This window comes from Lagenorhynchus albirostris, chromosome 10 (assembly GCF_949774975.1).
Source record: "Lagenorhynchus albirostris chromosome 10, mLagAlb1.1, whole genome shotgun sequence".
In the NCBI taxonomy this organism is placed as follows: Eukaryota; Metazoa; Chordata; class Mammalia; order Artiodactyla; family Delphinidae; genus Lagenorhynchus; species Lagenorhynchus albirostris.
The window spans coordinates 36,258,534-36,281,734 of NC_083104.1; the positions used below are offsets into that span (position 1 = coordinate 36,258,534).

At 37.6% G+C, this 23,201-nt stretch overlaps 1 protein-coding gene across 15 annotated transcripts in view; it reads left to right on the forward strand.

The window, feature by feature from the left end:
• The window catches only part of PBRM1 (polybromo 1), a 101,869-nt gene that overhangs the window by 63,066 nt on the left and 15,602 nt on the right, over positions 1-23,201 (forward strand). For 9 of the 15 annotated variants that reach the window (XM_060161609.1, XM_060161610.1, XM_060161604.1 and 6 more), the window contains 7 exons: positions 1,218-1,403; positions 2,310-2,467; positions 3,093-3,356; positions 9,338-9,483; positions 11,825-11,982; positions 21,684-21,867; positions 22,460-22,670. In XM_060161609.1, coding sequence (XP_060017592.1) covers positions 1,218-1,403; positions 2,310-2,467; positions 3,093-3,356; positions 9,338-9,483; positions 11,825-11,982; positions 21,684-21,867; positions 22,460-22,670 — 1,307 coding nt within the window. Of the gene's footprint in view, positions 1-1,217; positions 1,505-2,309; positions 2,468-3,092; positions 3,357-9,337; positions 9,484-11,824; positions 11,983-21,683; positions 21,868-22,459; positions 22,671-23,201 lie in introns of those variants that run through there. The other 6 variants (XM_060161605.1, XM_060161616.1, XM_060161608.1 and 3 more) reach the window with 3 other exon arrangements.

Consider the following 23,201-nt stretch of genomic DNA (forward strand, 5'->3'; position numbering starts at 1 on the left):
ACTTGTAGCCAAAGAGTGAAGGACTTAAGTTGGTATAGACTTTTGGGGGTCAGTTTGGAATATGCATTTTAAAAACGTTTAACATGCTTATTTCCAGCTCTTCCATGTATGGAAAATTATCCTAAGGAAGTAATCAAAGAAGTGGGCAAAGCTTTTTCCTGAAAAAAACCTATGCTGTTTGCAAATAATGGCTTATATGGGAGCCATTAAAAAGTTTTGGGGCTTTCCTGGTGGCGCAGTGGTTGAGAGTCCGCCTGCCGGTGCAGGGGACGTGGGTTTGTGCCCTGGTCCGGGAAGATCCCACATGCCGCAGAGCAGCTGGGCCCGTGAGCCATGGCCGCTGAGCCTGCGCGTCCGGAGCCAGTGCTCCGCAATGGGAGAGGCCACAACAGTGAGAGGCCCGCGAACCGCAAAAAAAAAAAAGTTTTGTTTAGGGACTTCCCTGGTCCAGGTCCAGTGGCTAAGACTCTGCACTCCGAATGCTGGGAGCCTGGGTTCAATCCCTAGTCAGAGAACTAGATCCCACATGCCACAACTAAGAGTTCGCATGCCGCAACTAAAAGATCCCACATGCTGCAACTAAAAAGATGCCCCAACTAACGGTTCTGCGCGCTGCAACTAAAGGATCCCACGTGCTGCAACTTCTGCCGCAACTAAAGATCCCGCGTGCCGCAACTGAGACTCAACACAGCCAAATAAATAAATTTTTTTTTTAAGTTTTGTTTAACAAAAATAAAAATCTTGTTGAAAAGCATTTAATCTCAAGGGAAATGTTCATGATATATTAAGTGTATGCATATATAGTTTACAGTATATTGTATGAAATACATATTCTATATCTCCTCAATTCTAAGATTCCATTATCCTAGGATTACATGATTATCTCTAGGATTACATGATTTACAAGTGACCTGTTTTCTTCTTTATATGTTTGTGTATCATCCAGAATGACTCTAGTGAGCATATATTATTAAGGTGATTATTTTTATTCTGTAGATGCTTTATTTATGTATTTATTTAAATTAATGGCAGTTGGCTGTAATTCACAACGACAGTTTTGAATAGAGGCTATTGGGAATGTGGATGTCATACTATTTGTCCTGAATCCTGCCTTTGAGTATCTAGAAAAGAAGTAAATGTATTAGTATGTGTTGTTTCAATCCTGCATCTGTTCCAACATCCCTTTCATGAGAACATTTTTCTCTTTTTTACCGAAGAAGCTGAAAAGAGTGAAGATTCCTCTGGAGCTGCAGGCCTCTCAGGCTTACATCGCACATACAGCCAGGACTGCAGCTTTAAGAACAGTATGTACCATGTTGGAGATTATGTCTATGTGGAGCCTGCAGAGGCCAATCTACAACCACATATAGTCTGTATTGAGAGACTGTGGGAAGATTCTGCTGGTAAGTTCATTTTAAATTGGAGGGCAGATTGGTGAGATGTGACTGTTGTACTCCTCCTTGGTTCCCAGGGAAGGAAATTGTAACTCCGACATTTTATGTGTTCCAACAATAGTTCTACACTGTCAGTAAATGCAGTTAAGTACCCACTATATGAGAAACATAGGATCAAGCACTGTTGGGCAGTGGCCCAGCTGAGTCGAAAGAAATACAACTTTCTGAAGTCTAGTTGAGATTCATTCATTCAACTGATATTTATTAAAAACATACCATGAGCCAAACTCTGTAGGATGGCAGAGATTCAGAAGAACAAAAGGCCTGTGTTTTGTCCCTGGCAAAACCACTCTGGTAAAAATCACAAATAAAGAAGAAATTGTTATAGACAGACATGTGCCTTAGCTTAGAATTTGATTTCAAAAAGGCTTCCTAGAACAATCGCCTTTAACTTGAGACATAGAGAATGAATAGGAGTTAATGAAACCAAAAGCAAGCAGAAGTGTGATCCAGGCAATCCAATTCTTTCAGCTGTTCATCATGTAAAATACCTTTGTATTCCTTCAGCCAAGAGCTAAATATGTCTTTTAGTATATCTTACATCCTTATAAAAGCACACAGCTTTATGTGTGTCCTGACCCAGCAGAGTAGAGTAGGTCTCATCACCTTCCTTATTCTATTTATTATACATCTTTTAATAGGAGGGGGAAAGTAGCATTTTTTAGGTCTCATTACATTTCATTATTTTAAAGTATTGTTTCTTCTAAGATAATTGTATTAAGGAACTGTGGCCTAAAAGCACCTTGCTAGGTTTAGGCCATGGCAGAATGGATGGAGTATTTGTTCATTTTACAAAGAATATGTTATTTTTGTTAATGGTAATTCTCTTTCTTTCTCTCTCTCTTTGTTTTTGAGGTGAAAAATGGTTGTATGGCTGTTGGTTTTATCGGCCAAATGAAACATTCCATTTGGCTACACGAAAATTTCTAGAAAAAGAAGTTTTTAAGAGTGACTATTACAATAAAGTTCCTGTTAGTAAAATTCTAGGAAAATGTGTGGTCATGTTTGTTAAGGTAAGAAACTCATTAGTCCCAAAACAATAAATTATTCCATGGGAATAAAATTCACAAACACAAAAAATTGATCTTTACAAAATTGATAGCTCTATTTTAAACTGTTGAATTTTTTTTAAGCTGTGTCTCTAGCTTCTGTAAAGATTTGGGGAGAAATTAACCTGAACATGATGGTGAAAGACCATTTGCTGCCTACACTATATAGCTATATGCAGTTAGCTTAAATTTTTTTATATCGGCAGACAAATTTTTAAGGGTGACATTTTCTGAAGGATGATTATAAATTGTTAGTGTGGTTTTAGGTAATAAGGTGCACTTTTTTTTTGTCTATGTAGTATAGGCACATGCCCATAGCTTTAAGGAATATAATAGCTGTATGAAATATTAGTATACTGTCAGAGGAGCAGTTGGTAAGCTAAATAAGCTAAACAGTATGTGGTGAGTAAGGCCATTGAGTATAAGGAAATACTCCTAGATCTCTAGCCATTTACCATTTGTTGTTCACTGTCAAAAAGTCTTAATACTTTAGCTTTTATTTCTTTGCTTGTTTGGTGATTTTATTTGCTTTTTAGTTGATTGGTTTTCAGAAAATTCACCTAATTGATTTTATTCTTATATCCACCAGGAATACTTTAAATTATGCCCAGAAAACTTTCGAGATGAGGATGTTTTTGTCTGTGAATCACGGTATTCTGCCAAAACCAAATCTTTTAAGAAAATTAAACTATGGACCATGCCCATCAGCTCAGTTAGATTTGTCCCTCGAGATGTGCCCTTGCCTGTGGTCCGAGTGGCCTCTGTATTTGCAAATGCGGATAAAGGGGATGATGAAAAGAACACAGACAACTCAGAGGACAGTCGAACTGAAGACAGTTATAACTTGGAAAAGGTATGTATATAATAGCCACGTAGAAAAGAATTTTACATTTCAGAATACCTAGTCTCAAAAATAAATGAATAAAGTACTCAAATTCAGAATTAGAAAAAGAGCAACAATATAAAACCTTAGCCTAGGGACTTCCCTGGTGGCGCGGTGGTTGAGAATCCGCCTGCCATTGCAGGGGACATGGGTTCGATCCCTGGTCCGGGAAGATCCCACATGCCACAGAGCAGCTAAGCCTGTGCGCCACAACTACTGAGCCTGTGTGCCACAGCTACTGAAGCCTGCGTGCCTAGAGCCTGTGCTCCACAATGAAGAGTAGCCCCTGCTCACTGCAACTAAAGCCCGCATGCAGCAACAAAGACCCAACACAGCCAAAAATAAATAAAAAACAAAACAAAACAAAAACAGCCTAATAGAAGGAACTCTAAAAGAAAGAAAGAAATTAATACTTAAAAAACAGAGCAGCAGGGCTTCCCTGGTGGCGCAGTGGTTAAGATTCTGCCTGCCAATGCAGGGGACACGGGTTTGAGCCCTGGTCTGGGAAGATCCCACGTGCCACAACTACTGAGGCCCACACGCCTAGAACCCGTGCTCTGCAACAGGAGAAGCCACTGCAGTGAGAAGCATGTGCACTGCAACAAAGAGTAGCCCCCGCTCACTGCAACTAGAGAAAGCCCGTGTGCAGCAACGAAGACCCAACACAGCCATAAATAAATAAATAAATAAATAAATGAATAAATAGAGCAGCAGAATTAAAAAGGAGACTTCAACAAGTTCAATGAGATAAACTACCAACTATCCTAATAAAGGAAAAAGAAGGGAATTAAGCTTAATATACAAAATATAGAGGAAATTTAAAGACTTGTACATTTCTGTTAATAAGTTTGAAAACCTGAATGAGGGAATTCCCTGGCAGTCCAGTGGTTAGGACTCCATGCTTTCACTGCCAAGGGCCTGGGTTAGATCCCTGGTCAGGGGACTAAGATCCCACAAGCCGCATGGTGTGGCCAAAAAATAAATAAAACAAAACCAAAAAATAATAATAATTTTAAAAACCTGAATGAAGTGAATAATTTTCTAGGGTAATACCAGTTAGTAAAGTGGAATCAAGAAGAGATAACACATGTAAGTGGACAACAACGTGAAGAAATTTTTTTAATGTCAAAGAGCTCACTTCAAAGAGTACTCAGGCCAGATAATTCCATAGGTAAATTCTTTTAAGCCTTTAAATTATTGAAGGACTTCCCTGGCGGTCCAGTGGTTAAGACTCTGCGCTTCTACTGCAGGGGGCATGGTTTGATCCCTGGTTGGGGAACTAAGATCCCACATGCCGTGTGGGTCGGCCAAAAGAAAAAAAAATTATTGCAGAGCATGGAGAGCAAAGAAAACTTCCCAGTTTGTTTTACCAAGCTGGAATAATCTTGATTCCAAAGTCTGACAAAGTAAAAACAGAAAACTGCAGTTCAGTCTCACTGTATGAATATTGATACAAAAAAATACTTGGGAAAAAAGTATTGTTACAAGTGAAATCAAGTTAGTTGTTTGAGAACAACATGACCAAGTAGGCGGGAGTTCATTCTAGGAATGCAAGGATTGTTCAAAATTAGGAAAATTCAGTAATACCTGTCATTATAATTAGTAGATAAAAGGAGAAATTATCTGATAAGGTATAGTACCAATCTTGATTGAAGTCTTCAGATGGATATTTCCTCAAAGTGATTTTTAAAAATTGTCTTCGTATCTCAAGCCTAGAGTAAAAGAAATTCCTTTTAAAGTTATACACGTGACAGAGGTGCTTTCTGTACCATTATCTGTATTTTTCTGAGAGTAGCCAATGTAGTGAGACAAACAAAACTATTGACAATAAGAGGCAAAATTATTTTTTTGCAGATAATGGAGAGAAATTAACTGAAAAGTTTTTGAAAACAATTCAACAAGTAGAAATTTCAAAATCTATATACAAGTCATTAGCTTTCTTACATAAACAGAACAATAATTCATAAGACTTTTGAAAGTAAAATGAAAATGTTGAATACACTTTAACAACTGTTAGAAAAATCATATGGAAGAAAATATCCAATTCATATGAACAAAAAACATACATTAAGAAATTATCTTAAAAGGAGTATATGGAACCTATGGGAAGAAAGATAGTCTACTGCAGGACATTAAAGACTTGAATAAGTTGTTTTGGAACTTGACAAAATTATTCTAGCATCCTTTTTTTTTTTTTTTAATTCTAGCATTCTTAGGAAAGAAAAAATACATGACAGTCACCAGAAAAAGAAAAACTGAAAGAGTAGTCAAGAGTGCTTTACCCTGCCAAATAGTATTACATTTTACAAAAATACATTTAAAAAAATATTAAGATATTAGCTCAGGGTTGGTCAGTGGAGGGAATAGGCTTTTCACAATTAAATCCAGAATATAAAGATATTCATTCATTTTAGTTTATATATATATATAAAATTTTTTTTAAGTAATTTATTTTTTGGCTGTGTCGGGTCTTTATTGCTGCGCGCAGGCTTTCTCTCTAGTTGCGGCAAGCAGGGGCTACCATTCTTTGTGGTGCACAGGCTTCTCGTTGCGGTGGCTTCTCTTGTTAAAGAGCACAGGCTCTAGGCATGTGGGCTTCAGTAGTTGGCACACGGGCTCAGTAGTTGTGGCTTGTGGGCTCTAGAGCGCAGGCTCAGTAGTTGTGGTGCATGGGTTTAGTTGCTATCCGGCATGTGGGATCTTCCCAGACCAGGGATTGAACCCGTGTCTCCTGCATTGGCAGGCAGGTTCTTAACCACTGCGCCACCAGGGAAGTCTCTAGTTTTATATATTTTAACTTTTATTTTGAAGTGATTTTAGACTTAACAAATGTGCCAGGTGCTTAACAAAGATAGTACAAAGATATTTCCTTATACTCTTCATTCAGCTTCTGCTAATGTTAACACCTTGTAAAGCATGGTACAAGGATCTAAACCAGAAAATTAACTTTAATACTATTTACTAATCTAGAGACTTGATTCATACTTTCCCTTTTGTCCCACAATCGCCTTTTTTTCCTTCTAGTTTTATTGAGATATAATTGACATATAGCACTGTATAAGTTTAAGGTGTACAGCATAATGATTTGACTTACATATATCATGAAATGATTACCACAGTAAGTTTGGTGAACATCCATCATCTCAATATAGATACAACATTAAAGAAATAGAAAAGAAAATTTTTTTGTCCTTGTGATGAGTACTGTTAGAATTTACTCTCTTAACATCTTTCATATATAACGTACAACAGTGTTAATTATATTTATCATGTTGTACATTACATCCTTAATACTTATTTATCTTATAACTGGAAGTTTGTACTTTTTGACCACCTTCATCCAATCCCCCTCTCCCCCTATCCCCTGCCTGGTGTACAACATAATGATTCAGTATTTCTGTATGTTTCAAAATGATCACCATGGTAAGTCTAGTCATCATTTGTCACCATACAAAGATGTTATGTAATTATTCCCCACACTGTACATTTCATACCTGTGATTCATTTATTTTATAACTGAAAGTTTGTATAAAGGTAGTATTTCAGATCAGCAAGAGAGGATGGAATCAAATGATACTGGAAAAACTGGTAGCCATTTGAAAAAAGAAGAAAATAAAACCCACCTGAACTCTACCTCATTTCATATTCCAAAATAAGATATAAACATTAAAAAAGAAACATAAGTTGCTGACATAAGTACATTTACTATTATTTACCTGTAATCTTTTATTCATTTATAAGCTTGGAATGGATCCTTTTATATACATGATATAAAACCCAGTAGCCATAAAAGAAAAAAAAAAGATCATTTTCTTGATACAATTGACAATATCAATTAGTTTAATGAAACAGTCTAAGGACTGCTGTTTCTAATGTACAAAGAGCTCTTTGAAGTCTAGGGAAAAAATAATACTGGAAAAATGGGCAAAGGACCAAATAGATCATTTATAGAAGGTCATTCAAAAATGTAAGAAAACGTATTAATCTAATAACTTTTAAAATGCCCAACAAATTGACAAGAGGTCTGAAGCCTGATAATACATGCAGCCTGGTGTCAGTGTGGGGTAACACACTCTCATCTCCCATCAGTGGCATTCCCTTTGGCCCTGCTGTTTGATGGCAGGGAATGTGTTCCAACATAGTACTCAACTAGGTATGCCAAAGGGTGACGTAAGTGTTGTTTGTAAAAGCAAAACCCTAGGCCAAACCCAAATGCCTGTGAATGGGAATTAAGTTGTTATACATCCATTCATATAATGCAAACTGTGCAGCCAGCAAAAGGAATTAACAGGTTGCAGAATGGGATGTGGTTCCATCATTACTCAAAAAAATCAAAATGTATGTTTACATATATGTATGTGTAAATAACATGGAAAACTATAAACTGAACTGGATGATTATCTCTAGGGTTAGATCACAGAAGACTTGTTTTTTAAATTTTACATACTCTAATGTTTGAATTATTTCCAACAAATACACTTTTTATATAAAGGAGAAAAATAAAGTTTTTAAATTGTTAATGTAAAAACTGGAAAAACTGAATTTTTAGTATCCTAGAAAAAATATCCATTTTAGTGTCCTTACAGTGTTTTTAAGAGAAAAGGAGCTTGGGAAAAAACATGTTATTTTTTACGTTTTACCAATATGTCTGGGAATCATAGAGACATTAATTTTAAAAGAAGAAATGTCAGTGGAAGTCAATGTGGGAAATAAATTTGTTATTATTGTCATTAGAATTCATAAGTCCCCAGTGTCCTCTCTATGTATGAGTTACTTTTCTTAGTCTCATATATTTATTTTAATATTGCATGGCCAAAACATGTCATGCTAAGAAATTTTTAGATGAATAACTAGAACAGAACCCATTCCTGAAATAAAAATGTATTCTTAATCTCAGGGCTTTCTTTTTCATAGCTTCCATTCCTTCAGGTGCTCCTCACCCAGCATATATGTGGGACCTCTCTCATTCTTAAGGATTTTCCAGGAAGTCCATTTCAGTACCACATTTGAAATCATAAAGATCAAAACATTAAATTATTTTGGACAGTCTAAAGGAGATTTTTTTTCCCTTAAGTTTGAAGTTTCAGATATTCTCAGGGAGATATTCTCAGTAGAAAATTTGGGGGGTGTTCTGCCATTTCCTCAGCTTTTATGTGTTTTAGAGCTTTTATATTTAAAACACCTAGTGCTGTGCTCAGTATCTGCTAGGTTCTCAGTAAATTATGTTTCTTATTTTCATTAGTCAGAATTATCTTTTATTTTTCTTCTGAGTCAGGCATTATTCTGTGTACGTAACATGAATTGTGTCATTTTCATGTGGGGCTTCCTAACAGCCCCACCTGATGGGCACAATATCTTCATTTTACAGATGATGAACCTAAGGCATAAGAGGTCAAGTAATTTACCCATGTCACAGCAGCCAGTAGGTGACAGACCCTGTTATTTATTCAAAAACAGAGTATGTGTGTTTATGTCATAGAGGCTATGCTGTTCCTTTCCATGTTGGAATAAATCAAAATGATAAAATTTTTAAATCAGTCAGTTGTTAATGTGAAGAAATGTGGTGAAGAGGAAGCTTGTGTAGAATTTGCTCCTTATCTTTTTAACAGTTGCATGAGGCTGTTTTCTGTATGCTGATAAGTCTTCTCCATTGCTTTTTTTTCCCTAAAGTCTGTGAGAATGGGGGAAGAAAAGAGAGGGGAATGAAACAGTCTTGGAGTAACATTATTTTATGAAAATTAACTAGAAATTTAAAATAGATACAATATTTGATAAGACTTAGTTTGATTTCAGTAACCTATTCCTTTGGTTTCCTATCTTTATCAGAGCCTCTGTTTATGGTTATTTTTTCTTTTAAGTTAAAATGAAGGAAGTCTGCTCTCCCTTCTTACCTTCTCTGCCAACTCCTTGATTGTCAGCAGCCTGTCTTCAACCAGTTCCCTTTACCACAGGAGAAAGAAGATGTCCCTGTGGAAATGTCTAACGGTGAACCAGGTTGCCACTACTTTGAGCAGCTCCGGTATAATGACATGTGGCTGAAGGTTGGCGACTGTGTCTTCATCAAGTCCCATGGCCTGGTGCGCCCTCGTGTGGGCAGGTGAGCGTTTTTGAGGTAGAGAAGACGAGGTTTGGTTTGAGAGATTCGGAGCCAGTAGAAATTCATCACTGTTTAGAGTGAAGGCTAAAGTCACTCTCTTGGCAACTTTTCCAACTTCCTCTCACACCACACTCTCCCTGCTTACGCCTCTAGCCACACTTTAAATTCTTTAAATTGCTTCCATGAATCCCTTTTTTTTTTTTTTTGGCTTTTTCTTCTCCTACCATTTACTGAACTCTCAACCCAGAAATCTCCCTGCCAGCTTCATATGGTGAACTCCTTTAGCTTAAATTTGAAATGGCTCTTCCTTAAGGAAGCCTTTCCTGTCTCCTCCAGACTAGGTTAGGTCTCCCTATTACACATTCTCAGAGCACCGTGTATTTCCTTCTTCTCAGAGCACATATCATTTATATTATCAGGCTTCCATACCAGACTGCAAATGCCCTGAGAGTTAGAGACCCTCTCTTTTTGAGCAAAAAAGTGATAGATATACCTTTATATCCCCTGCTCCAAGCATAGTGCGTGAGGCTCAGATATTTGATGAACAAGTAAATGGGTGGAAGTATGGTTGGATGGCATAGAATAGCATTAAAGGAGTCAGGGCGCAGGGCTGGGCAGTAGAGGATAGTAGTTAAGGAAAGTAGTTGGTTCCAAGAGATCTTGGTTTAAGTCCCAGCCCTGCTAGTTTAATGTCCATAGGCAAATGACTTAACTCTCTGAGCTTGTTTCCTCATTGTATTTGTTCATCATTCAGTAATTGTTTATTACACACCTACTATTTGCCAGGCTCTGTAGATACATTAGTGAATAAAACAAACAAGTATCCTTAGTCCCGCGGATCTTTTTTCTAGTGGGAAGACAAACTATAAGCATCATGAATAAGTAAAGTGTATAGTGCATTACATTATGATATGTGCTGTGGAAAAAAATAGAGCTGGGTATAGGGAATCAGGAGTGCCATAGTCAAAGTTAGGGTGTTCAAAACTTTGAATAGGATGATATGTAAAGCCTCACTGAGGGCTGACAGTTGAGCCAACACTTGAAGAAACCAAGGAAGTGAGTAATGTGAATATCCAGGGAGAAAGCTTTCCAGGGACGGAGAACAGCCTGTGTAAAGACCGGAAGAGAGGCATTCCTGGCTTATTCAAATCATCAGAGTTTGTTACAGGCGGAGTGAGCTGTACATGAGTTAGATAGGAGATACGAGAGCCAAGGGATATAGTGCAAATCTTGTGGGACTCAGAAACCATTGTAGGGACTTGGGCCTTTACTGAGTTAAATGAAATATCATGGATTATTTTCAGCACAAAAGTGACCTTTTTTGGGCGACACTGCGAGGCATGTGGGATCTTAGTTCCCCGACCAGGCATCGAACCCGTGCCCCCTGCAGTGGAAGCACAGAGTCTTAACCACTGGACCACCAGGGAAGTCCCCAGAAGTGACATCTGACTTAGGTCTTAGCAGGATTGCTCTGTCTACTGATTGTTAAGAATAGACTGTAAAGAGTCAAAGGTAGAACAGCTAGATCTGCTAGGAGGCTATTGCAATAATCCAGGCAAGAATGATGGTGGTTCAGGCCAGTAGTCAGATCCAATTCTGTAAATTAGTCAGATCCTGTTTTGAAAGATTGAGTTAAAAGAATGTAGTGTCCAAGAGAGAGGAATCAAAGGTGACCCCTGCATTTTGGCCTGAGGAACTGGAAGGGTGGAGTTACCATTAACTGCAATGAGGATGCTACTTCATGTCTGGAACCATGAGGCTATTGGGACAATAATAATAGCAACTTTATGGTGTGGTTGTGAGGAATGGTATAGTATCTGCACTGAATAGTCAGATGTTAATTTTTCTTTTTCCTAGGGAGATGGTCTGTGACTTTCATCAGATTCTCATGGGGTAAAGGGGTATTAAATCTTGACCTTCAAAAAGGTCATAAACCATGGCCTTAAAGGAATATGTGCCACTAATGTGATCTGACCCCAAATATTGATGTGTTTATTCAGCTCACAAATCCAATGATAGATGCTTAGCATCTCAGGAAGAAAACCTGAGAGTCAGCTTAAACTATTAAGTTGTATGCCTTAGTATTATGTTAAAAAAAAATTTTCCCCTGAGATGAGTAGCCAAATGTTCACTTCTCTTTTTTCCAAGTATCTTCTCACATGCTTAAAGGGGAAAAAAACCAAGGAAATTGTCTTATTATCAAAACAGCCAATGACACTCCTCTAAATAGTGCATATCATTAAGTTTTTGGTTAACAGAATTTTTGTTAGACTAAGCCTTTAGGAATGAAACCTGTAAGAACTCTATTTTAATGGAATTTCTCCATTTTTTTTCTCCCAAGAATTGAAAAGGTATGGGTCCGAGATGGAGCTGCATATTTTTACGGCCCCATCTTTATTCACCCAGAAGAGACGGAACACGAGCCCACAAAAATGTTCTACAAGAAAGAAGTGTTTCTGAGTAATCTGGAAGAAACCTGCCCCATGACATGTATTCTAGGTAGGTATTCATGCTTTCAATTGTAGGTATTCATGTTTTTAATTTTATCTTATTCATTCCACAGTTGGTTGAATAGTTCTTCTGTCCTGGGTACTCTTCTAGGTGCTAGGTATACAGCAATAAAAAAACCAAAATTTCAGCTGTCTCAGAGACTTACAGTGGGGCAGAGGCTGGGGAGTAAATAAATTAAAATTAAATATATAGAACATCAGGTAGTAATTAGGGCTATGAATGAGAACAAAGCAGAGGAAGAGAATAGAGAGTAATGTTAAGGGGAGGTCCTATTTCAGGTAATGTGGTCAGCAAAAGCCCCTCTGATAGGTGACATGAGAGTAGAGCCCTGAAGGAAGTGAGGAAGAAAACCATTGAAAACTGAGATTTTACTCCTTTTAGGCACAGCAAACACCAAACACAAAGACCTTGTGGCAGAGTATCTGGGCATGTTTGAGTCACAATAAGAAAGCCGGGTGGCTGGAGCAGCCAGGGGGTGTGGTAAGGAATGAGCCCTCTAGGTGGCTGGGCACTCGGTCATGGTAGGTCTTACAGACAGTGCAGGGATTGATCTAGAACAGATGAGAGGTCCTGTGAGGAGTCTGAGCAGAGAGGCCATGTGAGCCGATGTATAAGCATTAGAGGAATCACTGTGGCTGCAGTTTGGAGGACGTGTTGTAAGAATAAGGTAGGAAGCAGGGAGAGCAATTAAAAAACTTTTACAGTCTCTGTTGGATTAACCCTAGTAGTGTTATTGTTCCCATTCCAAAAATGTGAAAGACTCTTGTTTTGGTTTCTGTTGTGTCATCCTACTGAGTGTTCACAGTGGCATTCTGCTTCTCCGATCTAGTTATATGCACCATATACTGTTATTGTTTTCAGCTGTTGTATTTATTCTGGCCCTGAATTAACTCGTTAGCTTACTTACACCAACTACTGTTTACATCTTTTGGAGTGGTTTTCCAAAAGGTTACTAGTCACAAGCTTTATGTTGATTACATATGGTTATAAAGTTAAAGGAGCCACCATGCTTACGACCAAAAGGAAATTTGCAGATTAAAAAGTATTTTACACTTAGACTTTGGTCACTTTACTGTTTACCTACATTGTTTTTGGTGCTTTGAATTTTTTCAGAATTGGATATGGTAAAAATGTCTGAATGGCCAGTAATTCAGTACATTTTCCTCTTCCCCTCTGGGGAGAGGCAACAAAATCTAGTGAAGTTATTAAATCTTCTTGAGTTTCTGCAGCAGAGAAAGTCTTCCTTTTAACTTGTGCCCTAGAGCTTTACTCCCTAGTGTAAACCTAGTTGGGAGACTCAAAGGGAACATAACAAAGGTGAGACTGAAGTCTTCTTTGGTTAGGACAACTGTATCATTGATTCTTTTTTAGTTATTTTCTTTGTGGTTACCCTGGGGATTACATCTTAAATTTATGACAATCTGGTTTCATATTCTATACAAAAAAACTCTGTTCCTCTATAGCTCCATCCCTCCCCCTTTATTTGTAAGAAATTACCTCTTTATACTTTGTGTGCCCATTATCATAGATTTATAATTATTGCTTTGTGTATTTGTCTTTAAAATCATATAGGTGAAAAAGAGGATTTACAAACCAAAAATATAATATTGTCTTTTATATTTACCTGTGTAGTTACCTTTACTAGTGGTTTTTATTTCTTTGTATGACTTCAAGTTATTGTCTAATGTCCTTTCATTTCAGCCTAAAGAACTCCCTTTAGCATTTCTTGTAGGACAGGTCTGCTAGCAACAATCTCCCTCATCTTTTGTTTATCTGGATGTCTTGATTCCTCCATTTTTTGTTTCCTTTTGTTTTTTTGTGGTACGCGGGCCTCTCACTGTTGTGGCCTCTCCCGTTGCGGAGCACAGGCTCCGGACGCGCAGGCTCAGCGGCCATGGCTCACGGGCCCAGCCGCTCCGCGGCATGTGGGATCTTCCCAGACCGGGCCACGAACCCGCGTCCCCTGCATCGGCAGGCAGACTCTCAACCACTGCGCCACCAGGGAAGCCCGATTCCTCCATTTTTGAAGGCTACTTTTGCTGGATATAGAATTCCTCCATTGGCAGTTTTTTCTTTCATGTCTTTCATCAAATTTGGGAAGTTTTTGGCCACTGTTTTCTTCACATATTTTTTCTGCCCCTTTCTCTTTCTCTTCTTCTTCCAGGACTCCTATTATGCCTATGTTGGTTATGCTTAATGGTGTGCCACGGGTCTCTAAGATATTGTTCATTTTTCTGTATTCTTTTTTCTTTCTTTTCCTCAAACTTTTCATTTTAATTGACCTGTCTTCAAGTTCGTTGATTCTTCTCTGTGTTCAGATCATCTGTTGAACCCTTCTAATGAATTTTTCTTTTTTTTCCATATTTATTTATTTGTCTGTGATGGGTCTTAGTTGCAGCATGTGGGATCTTCAGTTGAGGCCTGCAGGATCCTTAGTTGCAGCATGCAGGATCTTTAGTTGTGGCATGCAAACTCTTAGTTGTGGCATGTGAACTGCTAGTTGCGGCAGGTGGGATCCGGTTCCCTGACTAGAGATGGAGCCCGGGCCCCCTGCATTGGGAGCACAGAGTCGTAGCCACTGGTCCACTGGGGAAGTTCCTCTAATGAATTTTTCAATTCAGTTATTATACTTTTCAGCTTCAGAATATCTATTTAGTGTTTACATTTTCTCTCTATTGATATTCTCTATTTAGTGAGACATCATTCTGGTTTCTTTTAGTTCTTTGTCCATGGTTTCCTTTAGCTCTTTGGGTGTATTGAAGGCAGTTGATTTAAATTCTTTGTCTAGTAAGTTCAGTATCTGAGCTTCCTCAAGGACAGTTTCTGTTCATTTCTTTCTAATCCTGTGAATAAGCCACACTTACTTGTCTCATGCATGCCTCATAATTTTTTTGTTGAAAACTGGATGTTGAAACTATATTTTGAATATTATGATGTGATAACTCTAGAAATCAGATTCTCCCCCCTCCTCAAGTTTTGTTGTTATTGCTTATTGTGGGTTGTCGTTGCTTGTTCAGTGACTTTTCTAAGCTAAAGACTGTGTTCTTTGTGCTGTCACTGAAGTCTCTGTTCTAGCTTTGTGGTCAGCTAGTGACTTAACAGGATTTTCTTAAATGCTTGGATCCAGAAAACCCCCAAAATTCCCAGTCTTTGCATTGCATACTGCATCTTTGTTGGAGCACACCTTTAACACTCAGTGCAAAAGTTTACAACTCTGCCTTTGCCTTTACTACCTGCTCATGCAGGGCTTGATAGTCAGCTAAAGGTGAGAGCTTAGGGCCTTCTCAGGTCTTTGCTGAGCATGCACCCTGCCCATGGCATGTGCATGGCTTTCTAGATTTTCAGGACTATGTGGAAGCTTTTCAAAACTCTTATTCCCCAAAGAATAAGAGTTGGGGTGGGTGGGGGGGATGGATGAGGTAGATTAAAATGCCACAATGCTCTCCTGCTAGCTTTCAGTCACTTTTTTCCTTAAGTAAGGATTCATTTGGTTGTTGTAAACTTTTAGCTGTTTTCCAGGATTCCAGTACTGTTGATTCTCACAGTTTTTGCTAGCTTTTAGTGTTTCTGTGAAGGAACACGTGGATTCCCCAGCTGCCATTTTCACTGACATCAGTTGAAGTAATTCCTTTTTACAGTTGCCTGTTAGAATGTGTTGCATTCTGTAGTTTATAAACTGTTTTTTTTAAATCTAGGATTTCATTTATTTCAAACCATAACCCAGTGTAAAAGATGCTGATATTCTCAGAAAGGTCATGTTACTGTCCAAGAAATGGACCAAAACTGAAACTTAGGTCTTCTCGTTTATACTCCTGTACTGATGTTTGGATTGTTGGTTGGTTTACAGCCAACTGGGACACTTTTGAGAGTGAAAGTGGGTGCCAATAATATTAGGCAGGAAAACAGGCATACAGTGAGATGTTAATCTTGAGATAAACCCCTAAAGAAAATGCATCTAGTGGTCACAAAATGGGTTTTCAGTCCAGCTTGTGGATTTCAATATCCACCCTCCCCTTGGGAGAGAAGTGTTTCTTTGTTACATTTTATATTGACTTAAGTGCAAGGAGGCAGATCTTTTTTTAAATTAATTTGTTTTTGTAGACTAATAATTTAAAGTGTTTAAACTTAAGCTTTAGAGGATTTATAATTTCATTGTGTTAAATATACACACTGTTGAATGTAAATCTCATTTTTGTCTCTCTGAAACAAAAGTTTTAAGGATAATTAGGTGTAATTTTTTCATCTTCTATGATATAGACCTAGTGGGCCTATTTCACTTAGGAAATAATACTGTTTTCCTAACTATTATGTATATGTTCTTTGTTCAGTTTCTGTTAAGAGTTGTCCTCACTAACTTGAATGGTAATCAAATGGCCACCAAGAAGTTGCTTTTGGGAATGAACATGGCCTCACCTGGCAGAGAGTACCTTTACCCTTAGGCCACTTGAGTGATAAAATTTCCAGGAACCTCAGCTCCTCAAACATGCCAGTTCCTAATTTATTGCAAGTTCTGTTTTCTTCATAGTAGATTTTTTGTTAATGATTCTTTAATTGAAAAACTATTCTTAGTAAGACAAGAAAAATAAAAAGGTTTTAAAGATTAGAAAGGAAAAATAAAATTATCAATTTTTGCAAAGGTACAAAGAAAATCCAAGAAATGTTCAGATAAATTATTAGAATTAGTGAAAATATCAACATCATCTGTATTTCTATTTACCATCACTGAGCAGTTAGAAAACCAAAATTTTTAAATATGCAATTTACATTAAATATCTAGGAATAAATCTTTTAAAAGATATATAAGACTCATACATACACATGCTAAAAAAAAACTGTCAGGAAATTATCAAGAGAAATTAAAGAAGACCTAAATAAATGAAGTGATCTGTCATGTTTATAGCTGAAGGACTCAGTATTATAAAGATGTCAGTTCTTCCCAAATTGACATATAGATTCATTGCAGTTCCAGTTGAAATCCAGCAGGTTTTTATAAATTTTTTATCCATTAATAAATGAAGCTTCCTAAACTCTTGTCTTTTCCCTATCTTTTGAGGGCCTGGTGGAAACCCCAAGTCAGGACAGGGACAACACATCCATTCCAAGGCCACCAGTCATTTTTACTCTTTAGCTGTGAGCAGAATTTTTACCTTTTCCAAATCTCTATTTTTACTCTATGAAGTATGGAAAATACTAACTGTACCTTCTCCGAATTGAAAAGCCTTTGGATTATGTAAGTAAAGTGCTATGTAAATCCAAGGCAGTGATAATAATTATAGCTATTTTAAGCTTGTAATATGGGGACTTCCCTGGTGCTTCAGCAGTTAAGACGCCATACTTCTGCTACAGGGGCACTGGTTTGATCCCTGCTCAGGGAACTAAGACCCTGCAAGCCACACAGTGCAGCCAAAAAAAAAAAGAGTTATAAAGTGTTTCTGACCTGTTTTTACATGTTTTGCTTGTAAATGTTTAGTAAGTTGTTAGCTATGAACACTCCTGTTAAGTTCAAGAGCAAAATAGGAATGTCCTTGTCACTCATGTTTAACATTGTTCTGAAGGTATTAGCCAGTGCAGATAGAAGTAAGAAACAGACATTTCAAATAAGGAAGTTAAGGAGATGAAAATTCAAGAGAATCAACCAAGAAGTCATGGCACATAATAAGAGAAGTAAGATGGTTGAATATAAAATTAATAACAAACTAATTGCCTTGAAAGATTAAATAATAGGACTTCCCTAGTGGTGCAGTGGTTAGGAATCCACCTGCCAATGCAGGGGACACAGGTTCGAGCCCTGGTCTGGGAAAATCCCACATGCCGCGGAGCAGCTAAGCCCGTAAGACACAACTACTGAGCCTGTGCTCTGGAGCCCGTGAGCCACAGCTACTGAGCCCACGTGCCACAACTACTGAAACCCACGCGCCTAGAGCCCATGCTCTTTAACAAGAGAAGCCACCGCAATGAGAAGCCCGTGCACCACAACAAAGAGTAGCCCCTGCTTGCTGCAACTAGAGAAAGCCCGCGCGCAGCAACAAAGACCCAAGGCAGCCAAAATATTAATTAATTAATTTTTAAAAATGCACTTTAAAAAAGATTAAATAATAAGAAGAATTACTTTAGGATAAATTTAACAAGGTATTGCCACAGTTGTATAAAGAAAGTTTTTTAGTGCTACTTTTAATGCATTTAAAAGGGAATGCTTGGACTTCCCTGGTGACACAGTGGTTAAGAATCCGCCTGCCAATGCAGGGGACACGGGTTCAAGCCCTGGTCCGGGGAGATCCCACATGCCGCAGAGCAACTAAACCCATCCACCACAAATACTGAGCCTGTGTTCTAGAGCCCGTGAGCCACAACTACTGAAGCCTGTGCACCTAGATCCCGTGCTCCACAATAAGAGAAGCCACCACAATGAGAAGCCTGCGCACTGCAACGAAGAGTAGCCCCTGCTCACCGTAACTAGAGGAAGCCCGCGCGCAGCAACAAAGACCCAACACACCCAATCAATCAGTCAGTCAGTCAGTCAGTGGAATGCTTGAACAAATTGCAGAGCATATACCATGTGCTTGAATAAGAATTTTCAACATAGAGATGTTCATTCTCCCTAAATTAATCTTTAATGTGAGCCCAATAGACATACCAATGGGAATTTTCTGTGAGAAAGTTGGGACTAAATAAACTGATTTTTTAACATCATGTCAAAAAAGAAACAAAAATCAGGAAAATTCTGAAAAGCATGGTGAAGGGGAGAGTGTCTATCCTTACAGATACTAAAACATCGTAACACTATAATAATTTAAATTATTTATATGATATATGAATAAACATTATTTGAACAGAACAGAAACTTTAGCAGTAGACTCAAATATAATTTAATTTGTGATAAAAGTGACATCCCAGGTAAGTGGGAAAAGATGGATTTTTCTCTAAGTAATATTTGGAAATTAGGTAGCCATTTGGAAAAAGTAAAATTGTATCCATCTCTCGCATCAACTTCAAAATAAATTCCCAGATAAATCACAGGCTTAAATGAACCTAAAATGAAGTAGCAAAGATACCAAAAGAAGTGATGGGAAAGAAATTCTTATAACCTTTGACATAAAACCCAGAACTCTTATAAGAAAGATGGATAAATTCAACTATATAAAAGTTTAAAATGTTTGGCAGAAGTAAAGACAGATGACAACTTTGGGAAGATATTTGCAATGTATATCATAGAAAAAGATCAAATTTCCCTCATATATGAAGAGCTCCTATAAACAATTAGAAAAAAAGATCAACATCCAATAGGAAAATGGGCAAAGATTAAGAGAGAGCAGAGAGGTTTATCAGTGGTTCTTAAAAGAAAATACGAACTTCAGCCAGTAGAGAAATGCAAATTAAAATTACCCAGATGCTGCTTTTTTTTAAATTACCTATGTTTACTAGTTGATAAGAATACAGGGAAGTGGCATTTGCCCACTTTGTGGTGGGTTTATGAATTAGCATAACCTTTATGGAAGGTAATTTGATAATACTTATAAAAATTAAAGTGTACATACCCTTTGACCCAGGTTTTATACTTCTAGAAATTTATTCCTCAAATGTATTCATCCATGTGCAAATTGATATGTGTCTTTTTTGTGGGGGGAGGCTGCGTAGGGTCTTTGTTGCTGAGTGCGGTCTTTCTCGAGTTGCATCGAGTGGGGGCTACTCTTCGTTGTGGTGCGCGGGCTTCTCATTGTGGTGGCTTGTCTTGTTGCGGAGCACAGGCTCTAGGCGTGTGGGCTTCAGTAGTTATGGCACGCAGGATCAGTAGTTGTGGCTTGTGGGCTCTAGAGCACAGGCTCAGTAGTTGTGGCACACAGGCTTAGTTGCTCTGCGGCACGTGGGATCTTCCTGGACCAGGGCTCAAACCCGTGTCCCCTGCGTTGGCAGGCAGATTCCTAACCACTGCACCACCAGGGAAGTCCGATATATGTCTTAAATTATTTATGTCGATATTGTTTTGCTTCAGTAGGAGAGCAAAAATTTGGAAACAACCTAAATATCTGTCAGTAGGGAGCTAGTTGAATAAATATATTAATACCAGCAGTGATCCTCAAGATATATTATTTTGGAGCAAAATTTAGGTGTAAAACAATATAAGTGATATGCTACCATCTGTAAGTTTGTATGTGTGGTAAAATATACGTAACATAAAGTGCAACATTTTAATCATTTTTAACTGGACAATTCACTGACATTAAATCCATTGACAGTATTGTACAACCATCACTAGAACACATCTAGAACTTTTCATCACCCCAAATAGAAACTCTGTACCCATTAAGCAATAACTACCCATTTCCGCCTCTCCCAGCCCCTGGTAAGCACTGTTTTACTTTATTTCTCTATGAATTTTGCCTATTCTGGGTACCTTATGTAAGTGGAATCATGCAAAATTTGTCCTTTTGTGTCTGACTTATATTACTTAGCATAAATAAAAAATTCTCAAGCTTCATCCATAGTGTAGCATGTATCAGAATTTTATTCCTTTTTAAGGCTGAGTAGTATTTTATTGTATGTGTATATAACATTTTGTTTATTCATTCATCTGTTGATGGACATTTGGGTGGTTTCTACCTTTTGGCCAATTGTGTATAATGCTGCTATGAACATTGGTGTATGAGTATCTGTTTGAGTCCCTGCTTTCAGTTCTTTTGGATATTTACCTAGAAGTAGAATTGCTGGATGAACTCTGTTTAACTTTTTGAGAAACTGCCAAACTGTTTTCCACAGGAGCTGTACCATTTTACATTACCACCAGTGATATACAAGGGTTCCAATTTCTCCACATCTTTACCAACACTTGTTACTTTCTGGAGGTTTTGTTTGTTTGGCTTTTTTCCCTTTATAATAGCCATCCTAATGAATGTGAAGTGGTATTTCATTTCAGTTTTGATTTGTATTTCCCTAATGAGTAATGATGTGAGCATCTTTTCATGAGCTTATTGGCTATCTGTGTATCTTCTTTGGGGAAATGTCTGTTCAGATCCTTTGCCTATTTTTTGAGTTGTCTTATTATTGCTGAGTTGTAGGAGTTCTTTATATATTCTGGATATTAGATTCTTACCAGAGATATAATTTGCAAATATATTCTGCTGTTCTATGTGTTGTCTTTCCACTTTGTGTCCTTTGAAAAACAGAAGTTTTTAATTTTGATGAAGTCCAGTTTATCTTTATTTTCTTTGGTTGTTTGTGATGTTGATGTCACATTTATGAAACCATCGCCTAATAGAGGGTCACAAAGATTTACACCTATGTTTTTCTTCTAAGAGTTTTATAGTTGTAGCTCTTACATTAAGGTCTTTGATCCATTTTGAATTATTTTGTGTATATGGTATATGGTAGGCTTCTAGCTCCATGCTTTTGTGTGTGGAAATCCAGTTGTTCCATCACTACTTGTTAAAGAGACTATTCTTTCCCCATTGAATTGTCTTGGCACCCTTGTCAAAAATCGGTTACCCGTAAAAACTCAATTGTATGGGTTTATTTTTAGACTTTTAATTCTATTCCATTGACCTACATATCTATTCTTACACCTGTGTATACCCTTTAAATCTTCTAACTTGAATCATGTGAATATATTAATTCAAAAATAATACAAATTTAAAGTAACTGTTAGCTATGACCACAGTTTACTCCTTTAATTTCTCTCCAATTTTCTCTTTCAGGAAAGTGTGCTGTATTGTCATTCAAGGACTTCCTCTCCTGCAGGCCAACTGAAATTCCAGAAAATGACATTCTGCTTTGTGAGAGCCGCTACAATGAAAGTGACAAGCAGATGAAGAAATTCAAGGGACTGAAGAGGTTTTCACTCTCTGCTAAAGTGGTAGATGATGAAATTTATTACTTCAGGTAAACTTGAAAAACTAAGGAAGAAAGAGCACTTCAGCTCCTAATAGTAAAACTGATATCAAAATAGCATAGTCCAGGGTGGGTTTTTTGGTTGTGTTTTTTATTAGGTCTTAAACCAGAGCAGTCGACATTTCAAATAGAAAATATTAATTCATTCAATTAAATATTAAAGGAAAATCCTCATAAAATGCTGAGATGTGATAACTGGTATAACAGTCCTCTTGGCGTAGACTTCAGTAATTGTAATATGGAGGCAGAAATCTTTGGTTCTGGTTCATAGCCTGTCTATTAAGAGGTTGCACAGTTCTGTAGACTACGAAAATTCTTTTCACTATATATTGGCAACTAGATCTCAACTTTGCACCCAGTGCTTTTGTGGGTATTCAGCAGAATCCCTTAAAAACAAGCATCTGTAAGTAGGTGTGACTATAAATATACGTTTTAATTCTTTCCCTTGCTGACTTAGAGTAGACATTGCAGATTGCAGGACGTTGCTTCTAGATATTAAGGCAGAACATTGCTTTCTAATCAATCCTGGAGTAGTGTTAGGTGATTTCATTTTATTTATTTGTTCTTATGTCACTTCTTTTAGAAAACCGACTGTTCCTCAGAAGGAGCCCTCACCTTTATTGGAAAAGAAGATCCAGTTGCTAGAAGCTAAATTTGCTGAGTTAGAAGGTGGAGATGATGATATTGAAGAGATGGGAGAAGAGGATAGTGAGGTCATTGAGCCTCCTTCTCTACCTCAACTTCAGACTCCCCTGGCCAGTGAGCTGGATCTCATGCCCTACACACCCCCACAGGTGAAGGTGACAAGTTCCTGTTACTTATCTTATTTCCAGCTCTGGTTTGCAGCAAATTCAAACCCAAAAGGAAGGAGACATCCAACCCCTATATTATGGGAGCTTCAACCTAGAATGCTACAGGAAGGAACAGGTTTTTTTTTTTTTTTTTTTTCACGATGCCACTAATAACTTAAAATTTAATACTATTTTTTTTAATTTCATAGACAGCTGGTTTTAGTGGCAGGTTTAGTTAGAAAGTTCTTCTTGCCTTGTATTGAAGGAAAGCCATGAGGAACTGCATCATTCTGTTACTCTGTCTTTTATTGCTTATATCTTTTTAGTCTCTCTTTCTTTAGGACCTCATCTTTCGGTTAAGGTGATCCCTATTGGTATATTTTTTTCATTTAGAATTTTCTGAAGACTTGATTGTGAGGTCACTATTACAGATTGCAGTCATGGAATTCAGTGAAACTTTCATTTTTCTTATATGGTAAGAGACAAGGAAGAGCTGTGTTTTGAACACGAAAATGGCCAGCTATAAACTGAACA